Here is a 10,858-nt window from a genome sequence, read left to right as displayed (position 1 = left end):
GGAAGGAAGGAAGGAAGGAAGGAAGGAAGGAAGGAAGGAAGGAAGGAGCCCATTCCTGCAGGCAGCCAGGAGCAGTGGTGGAGCCTGGAGTGTTTGGGTCTCCTCGGCCAACAGTCCACAGGGAGCTATGCCACCTCTTCCACTGGGCTAAGGACAGTTTCATAAGAAAACACTGAGTGTGGAGATGATGCATTCCTGGGACTTCAGTCTTCTTGTGTTATGAGAGCACTTATGAATTTCTTGTTTATGAATTGAGCTCAGCATTGGTAAATCCATTAACTGAGGGAACGGGCTAGAAGATTTTTGAGTATCCAATATGAGAGCTGGGACTAGAAACAAGTGGTTCCAGATCTTTAGGTGGCGGTCATAATTGAGAGAAAAGGACCACAAAGAGAGTCCATAAGAGAAATTTATTTTTTTCTGAGATCTAATTTTTCTTTTTCTTTCTTTTCTTGAATGTACTTTCCATGTCAAATCTAAGTTCTCTGCTCAGTCTTATGTTTTTGTTATAAAAGTTGCACAACTATATTTTAAATTTAAATTTATGGTTACTTTTGGGTTAATTTTCATAAAAGGTGTGAGCTTTTGGTTGAGGTTCAATTTGTTTTCATATGAATGCTAGAGATCTGTTGTCCCAATCCCAATAATGGAACTTTCTCTGCTTTGTAGTTTGCTATTGTATCTTTGTCCATCTGCTTTTGGTTCAAATTCTATGAGCTGTGTGTGTGTCTTTTTGCATATATTTCTCTGTCTTGATTATTATAATTGTGTAGAAACTTTTAAGATTATTTCACGTATTTAATACATTTTCATATGGCTTACATATTTCTTAATAAATTTGTTAATGCTGTTGGCACTCAGTTAATGTCAATACTAAGTGCCATTATTTTCTAAACATTTATTTTATTCATTCTGACCTTTTGTTATTTGATAACTTCAAAGTCATTCTCTAACAGTTCTCAAAAGCCTAAGCATTTAACTTTACTTCTGTATCTGGTGTTGCAGTGGGATGTGGACTTGGGGTCCGGTGACGGGATGGCTTCTGCTGTAAGGTTCTGGAAGCTGTATCCTTGGCTGTTATTTTCTGGCAGGCTTTTGCAGAGGAGTAAGATGAAAGCCTCATCAGAAAGGCCTTCGTGAACTGTATCTTTTATATCACTCTGTGAGAGCGATTTTCCAGTAGTCGCTGTAGTTAGCGTTTTCTTGCTATTAAGTTCATTTCAAGAAGAAAGAGTATGTTGGTCATCCAGCTTGTTCCCAGTTTGTCTTGCTGTTCATTTTGCCTGAAAAATGGGATGCAACATTGTGATTACAGGATGCTGTGTATTTTACTGCATATAAAAAAGAGGTTTAGAATAACTGCAAATAATGGAACTTTACTGTGCAGGTACGGCTATTGGCAAAGAGAATTTTCTTTTCCTATTTGAGCCTGCTGGTGAATTCCAAGAATGACCTGGCTCTGGCTCATATTCTCAACATCCCTGACCGAGGACTGGGGAGAGCGGCCTTCACCAGCCTGAAGCATGCTGCTCGAGAGAAACAGTTGTCTATGTTTTTGGTATGGTTGCTTATATTCTCAGGACTTGTAATTATAAACAGTTTTTAAGTAGTTAAGTTTTATCTTCATATTTGAAAATCCGTTGCTCTTTCCCCCCCATCTTTCAAGTTTATCAAAGGAGAATTTCTCTTAAAGTAATATTTCCTACAAAAATATGTTGTATTGACTGTTAGCCTGAATAAATAAATGTACAGTTTTTCTCCTCCTTTCTCTTACTTTCTCCTTCCTTCTTTCTTTTCTTTACCATTCAGGGCTTTGCTATGCGGCTCAAGCTGAGCACAGATTCTCAATCCTCTTTCATTTCATTTCATAAGTGCTGGGCTATGAGCATGTGCTGCTGTGCCTGGCTTTGATAGACTCTTCTAGAATAAGTATTTTCAAGGGCAAAAATTTTCAGACATAGCATATGTGCTGCTTGTTTACATGATTTTATCTGTATATCAAGAACTGAGCAATCCTTCAATGAGGTAACTTTTTATGTCTCATAAAAAGACAGTTAACCATGTCACTTCATCTGTTGTTCTTCAAGCTATTTCACCAGGAAACTTTCACCAAAATTATTGATGTCCTATAATGTGTCTTTTTAAGGATAATTTGGAAGATACTGTTTTTGGAACATTTTATCTTTTCTAAAGAAGTGTTCTTGGGTATAGTTATCACATACATATTTTTATCAATGTAAAGATAGTTCTTTGAACTGTTTTTCCTATTATCTGGTACAAACTGTGTCTCATAGCAAAGATAAAATAAAGGTTTGGACCCATTTAAAACAACAGAGGAGTGAACATTGAAAAGGAATTTTTCTATATAATGATTTAAGCAGTCAATTACCCATATAAATGAAACTATATTCATAAACCAAATTTATATAGGCAACGGTCTGCTCTTAATAATAAGAATATATTCTTTTGTCCTTGCTTTGTCATCTGAAGTAGCAGCTCAGTCTTCACCTGCAGCTAGCTAGTCTCACCAGCTAGTGGGCAAAATCCTTGTGGCACTTACTCTTGTGATTATTTGCTCCTCAAAGTATGACATGATCCATGAAATGTGCTTCATTGTAGCTGTATACTTAGGTTTGTAAATGTACCCAACTTCATTAACTATAATGTAGTTTAACCTTCAAAATCATTAAAAGTTGCTAAGTCATCCACTTTCGTTCACAGATGGCCACGTCATTCATTAGAACAGTAGAGCTTGGAGGCAAAGGGTATGCACCCTCGCCAGCAGATCCTTTGTGGGCACATGCAAAAGGGCTGTCTGACTTCATTCATTTCATTGACAAGTTAGATGAAATTCTCGGCGAGATACCAAGTCCAAGGTAATAATTTATAAATGTTTGTTGTTAACCTATCTTCAAAAGTTTGCAGAATCAGAGGTAGGAATGAAGGTAATATTGAAACCACCAAGCATCAGACCAAAGCATAGGCGGAAGAAATAAAATACCAAAATGAATAAATCATAGCTACATGACATTTTTCTCTAAATACCTGCCTTGCTATGATATTATTTGTGTGTGTGTGAGAGAGAGAGGGAGAGAAATCAAAGATATATTACAACTAAATTTGTTTAGTGAAGATGGGTATTATTTATCTTTATCTGGAAGAAACAGAATCTTTAAAGTGTTTTATTTAACAATGAAGAAATCCAATACCAGGAATGAGGAAGAAAATTGAAAAGATAATGAATTCATATTCTGGTTTTTGCTATTTTTCATTTTTTTACATCTTCAAATCTTTGATTTCTCTGGGATTGTGACATTACAGATAATCATTCTTTTAAATTCTGATATAATTCCATTTTTAATATAAATATGCTATATGTTCAGCTTATAGTAACTCTTGGGGGCTGGAGTCGATTGTACGTATTAGCAGTTATAAATTGCTGTCATTTGATTGGGGAGCCATAGAATTGTTCAAGTAAACGTAGCTGATACTTACTAAACCTTTTCATACTTGACCTTGTTTTCAACTCTTTTGTGTAGATTCTCACTTGGTCAGTATAAAGCCTCACATGGTAGATATTGTTGTTATTCTCATTTCAGAGATGAAGAAACTGAAGCATGGGGATCAGGCAGTTTGCCCTGATTAGGTAGCAGAGCTTGGACTTGAATTAGTCAATCTAGTTCCTTATAGACATTCTGTTATCTCATTCTGAGGAACTTCCTTCCATTTCAAGATTCAAATTCTGTATTTCTTTTCTTTCTTTTTTTTTTAATTTAATGTATGTGTGCCTGTGTGGATGGGGATGGGTGCACATGTGTGCCACATCATGGGGACGGAGGTCAGAGGAGAACCTACAAGGGTTGATTCTACTATGTGGAGAACCCTCTGTCCACCACATGAGTCCATGCATGCCTCGAGCCCTCTCCCCCATAACAGTAAGAATAAAAGAATAATAACAAATAAAAGCCAACAGGAAACAAATACCCTTATTCTCACATTTCACTTTATTTGATCTTATCATATTTTATCTTTCTAAGATTATTAGTCATATTTAATTTAAGTTGGGTGTGATGACTCACACCTGTTCAAAGCACTTACAAAAGTACACAGTTAGTGCAAGAAAATTGTCTTGAGCTCAAGGCAAGGCTCCAATGTGAGACCTTCCTTCCAGGGTGGGGGGGGAAAAAAGCAAGAAGAAAAGAATTAACTTTTTATCTGCCTTCTAGATGGTGTTTGCTTATCTAAGGGTTTTTTTTTTTCTTTTTCTTTTTTTATTGGCTAGAGTTTTGTTTGTCCTGTTCTATGTTAGAATATTCTCAGACATTGTGACAATGGTGATCCCAACCCTTCTTTTCCTGCTCAGAAGTACAGCCCTTTAAAGCTGATGAGCAGCTTTGTGTAGTGGGTTTGCTGATAGCATGGTGAGCAGTCGGCCCTATTGTTAGGACTTGACACTGCAAACATTAGATAACTGGACATCATTTCCTTGAATCTTTCCAAAATTTTCCACAGCATCCATCCTTTAATCTCTGATCGTTGTAGTTCTGGCCTCTGACGGGCTCTGTTGACACTGAGCTCACAGAGAAGTGTGTAAAATTTTACTCCCTTTATTTTCAACCTTTGCTGCCCCTGGGTCTGGGTCCTGCCTGCCTTACTCCTCCGAGTGATCCTGCTGTCCAAGCCATGGTGGAAGAGGGGATCTAGGAGGGTAACAGTTTCATATGAACACTCAAGTTTTCAGCATTCCTTTCCCGAAGACAGGCCCCTCGACAGGGTCTTCAGTTTCTGAGGTTTTCACTGATGTTCCTTTATTCTCTGTGAACATGACTTGCATTTATCTTTTTTTTTTTTTTTTGGGGGGGGGGGGGTTGGGTGGTTAGTGCTTAACTATCTGCTTTCTGTCTTTTCATACTTTGATGAAATATGTCTGCTATTAACAGTATTTTTTTCTAGTCTTCTGTTTTCTTTTTCTGTCTGCATTAAAAAATCTGGGTTGCTCCCGTTGTTTTTTTGTTTTGTTTTGTTTTGTTTTGTTTTTTTAATTTCAGTGAGGCTTAGGGAGAGAGCCAAGATAAGTTCATACATTCAGTTCAATGAATCTGTTAAAATTTTGGTGAATTATATGGTTGGGAAAGTTGACCAAATGGTTAGAAATGCATTTCTTTTATAGGCACCTAGGATGAGAGAATATATTTCTATAACTTTGTAACCATTTATTTGACATACTCAGTTCTGTCATAATGAATAAGTTACCCTATCTTCTGGGGGAGACACTGACAAAGTGGGTGTCTAAATAGTATCTTCAAGTGGTAGTCTAAATAGTCCACCTAAACAATTTTGTTTTCTTCTTTTTAAACAGTAAGTATATGTTAATTTCATAACTCAAAATAGTAAAACTATTAAAAACTAAGACCATCCCCTACTTATGCAGTACTAGGTGGAAGAGGTCCAGTGAGGACCGAGGCTGACCTGGCCTGTTGGAGACTGTGATAAAGGTATCAGGGAAGCATGCCTGGAAAAATGTTTCAGCTGAGCTGACTCTAAAGGATAAACTTGCAGTGAACAGATGTGGATAGCTTAGTGGACTTTTACTTTAATGGACATGCATTTTGTCTTATAGTTTTACACTTTTTCTTGAATTGTATTTTAGCCATAGTCTGTAAGGACAGTAAGAAATACCCTGGCAAGCTATGTTTCCTGTTCCAGTTCCTTCTCCATCTTTTTGTTCAGATTCATGAAAGGTAGTATTCTTTATTTCTCTCCTTCTCTACTTGCAGTCTTGATATATTTCTTCCTAGGCACTACATATGGTAAGAGTTTGTGGGTTGTCTTCACTAATATACCAGCCATGGCACAATTTCTGACTTAGAATAGAAGATAATCTGCTTTTACTCTAGAGCAGCTCACACTGCTTCCCTATTCTCTCAGTGATGCTCTGTGATCTGGCAGTTATTACCATCTGGAGTATTTGGACTCCTCATATTTGGTCAAGTCTTAGAACTTCTTGTAACATCTGTGATGCCATTCTCTGATTTTCTTCCTCTCTAACTTCATATGTGTAAATTCTTTCCAATCTGGTAATTGGTGAAACTCAACTTCAGTGCCAAGCTTCCAAGACATGTCTTCAGCCATCTCTGAGGTGGTGCCTCAAATAGCTCAAATGTAAATTTTCATCTTCCTCTGAAGAGCTGTTTGCCACCTGTGAGGATTGGCCCTTCCTCCCTCCAGATACCGAAGTCTAAGTCTTAGATGTCTGAAAGGCTCTGCCTTTGTTTGTCTTTTTTTAAAAATATATCTTATCTTGTCTCAATTTCGGTAACTACTACCCTGTTTCTAGTTTTCTGTGCTTATCAGTCCTTATCCTTTTTTATCTGGTCTTTTTCACCTATCTGAGTTACTCATTCTGCCTCCAGTTCTGCGTTGCTTTGTCCTGTCATTGCACTAATGCCAGTGTGGTCTTTCTGCAATGGCTTTGGCTAGTACTGTGATTGAAGACCCTCAAGATTTCATACTAGGTACAGGATGAAAGCCTCAAGAATCTTGGCCAATATGCACAACTGGGTATAATCTAACTCCTACCTTTCCCTCTGTTTTTTATCATCTTTGTTCCCCACCTTACAACTTAAGGGACAAAGATAGAAAGATATATGTAATTCTTGTATCTGAGAACAAGTTTGTGCTTCTCTTATAAAGGAAGTACTATAATGACCTTTCGGTCTAAGGAAAAATAAAGATAGGTAGATAGAAAAAAAGGAGGGGGGACTGAGAAATGCAATCCGACACTCCTTGTCCTCTGCCAGCTTTTCCTGAGGCCATTTTAGCTAAGCTGGCTGCACTTCTGAGCTTTGCCAGTAGGTGCCACCATAAAATCCTTGCTATACTTTTACCTGAAAAATGTCTTGGACATGTCAGTTTATATAAATTGGTTTGGTTTTGTTGTTAAGAATTTCAAAATGCTATACTTTAAGCTTACTACACAGCTTTTAAATGAATACCTGTGGTATATATTAGACTAAATACATGGCTACAGAATATTAACTTGGCTGGAAATTACCTGTGTCATGTATTGTGAATTATTGTTTTGTTTGAAAATACTTCAGAAGTGTTTTGATACCACTTATGCACCTTTAGTCATATTTAATTTTCAAAGATATTAAAGCAAATAGTTATCAAATTCTTGAATACATAATGGCAAAGCCAGATACTTTATCTAGTAAAATGGAAAGTTGCATGAAAATATTTGTTCATATTATTTATTAGTATTTTCTTCCAGGCAGTTTATTTTTTTTATGTGCTTTTCATTGCCAGAATCACTATATTTTTCTGCCTGAAGACTGTTGTCTGATGGAGTTGGGAGCTACAGTTTAATTCTCTGCTATAAATTCTCTTTTTAATGTTTATCTAAATTAGCAAAAATTATCTTTTGTAATAACTTATTCTTCCATTCTTCCATTCAAATTTCCTCTATACTTTTAGTATCATTCAAAAGCTTTTATTCATCTTATAAATCCAGCACATAGCATAGGTAGCCTGGAGTATTGGGTTAAAAACCTTCAGAGCTTTGAGTTCTAAAAGGAAAAGCTTGAATTAAGTTACCGTATTACCAAACAGATACTAGAAAGTCCAGTGACTGGCTTTACTAGGAAATATATAAATTAGTCAGAGTATCAGTGTTCAGAATGTTTGCTGGTGGCCAGAGTACTAAACTTGGTTAGTAGTTGAAATGCAAGTCTTATAATTATTATTTTTTTAATTTATTTTTTAATTTATTACAATTTATTCATTTTGTATCCCAGCTGTAGCCTTCTCCCTTGTCCACTCCTAATCCCACTCTCTCTCCCTCTTCTCCTCCCATGCTTCTCCCCCAGTCCACTGATAGGGGAGGGTCCTCTTCCCCTTCCATCTGACTCTGGCCTATCAGGTCTCATCAGGACTGGCTGTACTGTCTTCCTCTGTGGCCTGGTAAGGCTGCTTCCTCCTTGGGGGAAGATGATCAAAGAGCCAGCCACTGAGTTCATGTCAGAGACAACCCCTGTTTCCCTTACTAGGGAATTCCACTTGGACACTGAGCTGCCATGGGCTACATCTGTGCAGGGGTTCTAGGTTCTATCCATGCATGGTCCTTGGTTGGAGTGTCAGTCTCAGAAAAGACCCCTGTGCCTAGATATTTTGGTCCTGTTGCTCTCTTTGTGGAACTCCTGTCCCCTCCAGATCTTTCATCTCCCCCTTCTTTCATAAGATTCCCTGCACTTTGCCCAAAGTTTGGCTATGAGTCTCAGCATCTGCTTTGATACCCTGCTGGGTGGCGTCTTTCAGAGTCCCTCTATGGTAGGCTCCTGTCTTGTTCCCTGTTTTCCAATTCTGGCAGTGCATTATACTATCTTGAGAATTCAGCAATTTTGTTTTTATGGAAGGAATGGGGGAAAATAATAACTTTTTCTTAAAATTATTTGAAATTTTTATTATAATTTTTAACTAAGCCATTCACATTTTAGTCTTTTAATCTCTACCAAAATGTTTTTGATTGCTTAATTTGTAACTTTAATAAACATGTATAATTAACCTAGCTACTTCAATAAAAAGGATAATTCTGAAAACTACTTGAAAAGACCATCTTTAATAAAAAAGTATGTTTATCAGGCCGGTAGCCTAACCCAATATTACCTTAAATTGGAGGGGTCCTGTTACCTATAGCTACTGTGCTAAAATTCCCCATTAGTATTTGCATTATCAGTTAGAGGGCTACTTAGCATTGGGTAGAATGAGGACTCATTTAGGGTATAATATGCATAGCATTTCATACAACAAGTGTAGTCTAGTTAGGGGAAAACCTAGCAAAATTGGAATTACACAAATGTTATTGACAAGACCTCAGTACTTGTAACTGTAAAGCACTTAGTTTAAAATGTTGATACACTATATAAAATAGCTATGTATATATATATAGTGTATTCTATAGCTGTCAGTTTTTAAATAGTCATCCTTAATAGCCCTAATCAAACACTATGATCAACTAATGCTAGTTTTATTCCAAAAGGACTGAGTACAGATCTGTCAATTCTACAGCTTGGATAGCTAACCACCATGTAATTAATATAGGTAAGTATGCATCATCTAAACACCTCACCATCCTTTAGGCGTAGTAGTAGCAGCTTGTCACTACCAAGCCACATTGTTCACATCACTGATGTCTGTAAATCATGGCTTTTATATTCTTCCTGAGTGAAACTTAGAATGACTTAAGAATATATGTATAATTTTTATGTATAATTATATATATTAGATGTATATTATATGCATAGTTATAATATATGTATATAATTTGCGTACAGTCTGTACTGTAAACAATTTTTACAAATTAATGAAACAAAAGTACTTTATAGACTTTATTACCACAATACTTTCAAAAGAATACTTTCCAGAAAAAGCAGAAAGTGCTGTCCACTTTATCTATTCTTTAGAAGAGATAGAAGTTTAGTGTAGTTGCTGAGAAGAAAGTTTTCATATAAGTGAAGGGAAAAAGTCCTAGAACAGGCTAGACCTTTGCTTACAGAAGTAAGGTAGGCAAGTTCTTCAGAATGGTCTTTTCATTGACAAAAAGTCAATAATGCTGGGTAACATTTTTAAATGCTTCTTTGTGCTTTGATGAACAGGCAAATATGATAAAAATACAGGCTAAGATTCAGGTAAAGAAAAGTCAGAGAGACAAGTGAAAAATGGAGCAAGTCAAATAGGGGACCAGATAAGCTGGAGATTACATTTTGTGGTGTGTGTCTGTGTATTTTTTTTCTCTCTCTCTTGAGTGTGTGTGTGTGTGTGTGTGTGTGTGTGTGTGAATATATGTGTGTGGGAGAAGTGTGGGCATGTTTGTGGAGGCCAGAGATCAACTGCCCTAGGAGCTGTCCACCTTACATCACTGGCATCTGGCTCTTGCCTAGAGTAGGCTATGAGAGCTGGCCAGTGAGCCCAGGGATCTGCTGTCTTCAGTTTCTAGGTTTGTGATTATCGGTGCACTCCACTGCACCAGGCTTTTTATATGTATGCTGGGATCAAATTCAGGTACTCATGCTTGTGTGATAAACATTTTATCCACTCTCCAACCCAGAGAAAATTTTCTTTGTATAGCCACTAACAATACTATGGGACAGCATTGGGTCAGCTCAAATTGCAGGTCTAGTAGGAGCACATAATCACCCAACAGTGTGCTCTCTCAGCGTGAAGATGAACTAAGAATGAGGATGGTGTCATCTGACACAAGGATTCCTGTGAAAACCTAGCTATTATAAAATGTTTAGCATTGAATTTAAGATTCACATGAGAGTTCCTGCCATCATCATTTCTTTTCAGCACAGTATTTGATGGACAATTCAAATAAACGGTAGGTAAAATAACTAAAAGAAATACAACTATTTGGTTATGATATGATTATGCTGGTAAAAAATTCAAAGACTCTAAAAGAAAAACATTAAAATAAGCAGAAGCATTTGAGTGTTTCTCTGTATATAATGAATAAATTCAAAACAATCTTATTTCTGTAGGAGCAGTTTTAGGAAAAAATTTCTCAAATTAGAAAGTAAGAAGGCTAAATGAGAATAGTAGTAACTCCCTCCCTCCTGAGGGTTGTATCAAACACGGAGCTCTCTGTCTCCCACTCTCTCCTCTGCTCTCTCAGTACTTTACCCCAGAAAACAAGACTGAAAACAAAACAATGGCCTTTAGGAAATGCCATTTATCCTGCTTACTTAGCACTCATAGCCATAGTCAGCTCTTGTTAGTTCTTTTCAGAGGGAAAGAGCAGGGATATTTGAAGATGTTCCTCTAGTCTGACCAAGCTCAGTGAGAGGTGTACTTAAAATAT

The 10,858-nt window shown here is 36.9% G+C and overlaps 1 protein-coding gene across 5 annotated transcripts in view; it reads left to right on the top strand.

The window, feature by feature from the left end:
* Parpbp (PARP1 binding protein) overlaps positions 1-10,858 on the top strand; it is a 54,897-nt gene that overhangs the window by 29,145 nt on the left and 14,894 nt on the right. For all 5 annotated transcript variants that reach the window (XM_055627943.1, XM_055627945.1, XM_055627944.1 and 2 more), the window contains 2 exons: positions 1,388-1,558; positions 2,722-2,876. In XM_055627943.1, the coding sequence (XP_055483918.1) occupies positions 1,388-1,558; positions 2,722-2,876 (326 nt within the window). The remainder of the gene's footprint in view (positions 1-1,387; positions 1,559-2,721; positions 2,877-10,858) is intronic.

Source organism: Psammomys obesus, unplaced genomic scaffold, assembly GCF_907164565.1.
Source record: "Psammomys obesus unplaced genomic scaffold, mPsaObe1.curated_primary_1811, whole genome shotgun sequence".
Lineage (NCBI taxonomy): Eukaryota > Metazoa > Chordata > Mammalia > Rodentia > Muridae > Psammomys > Psammomys obesus.
This window is presented reverse-complemented; position numbering and strand designations above follow the sequence as displayed.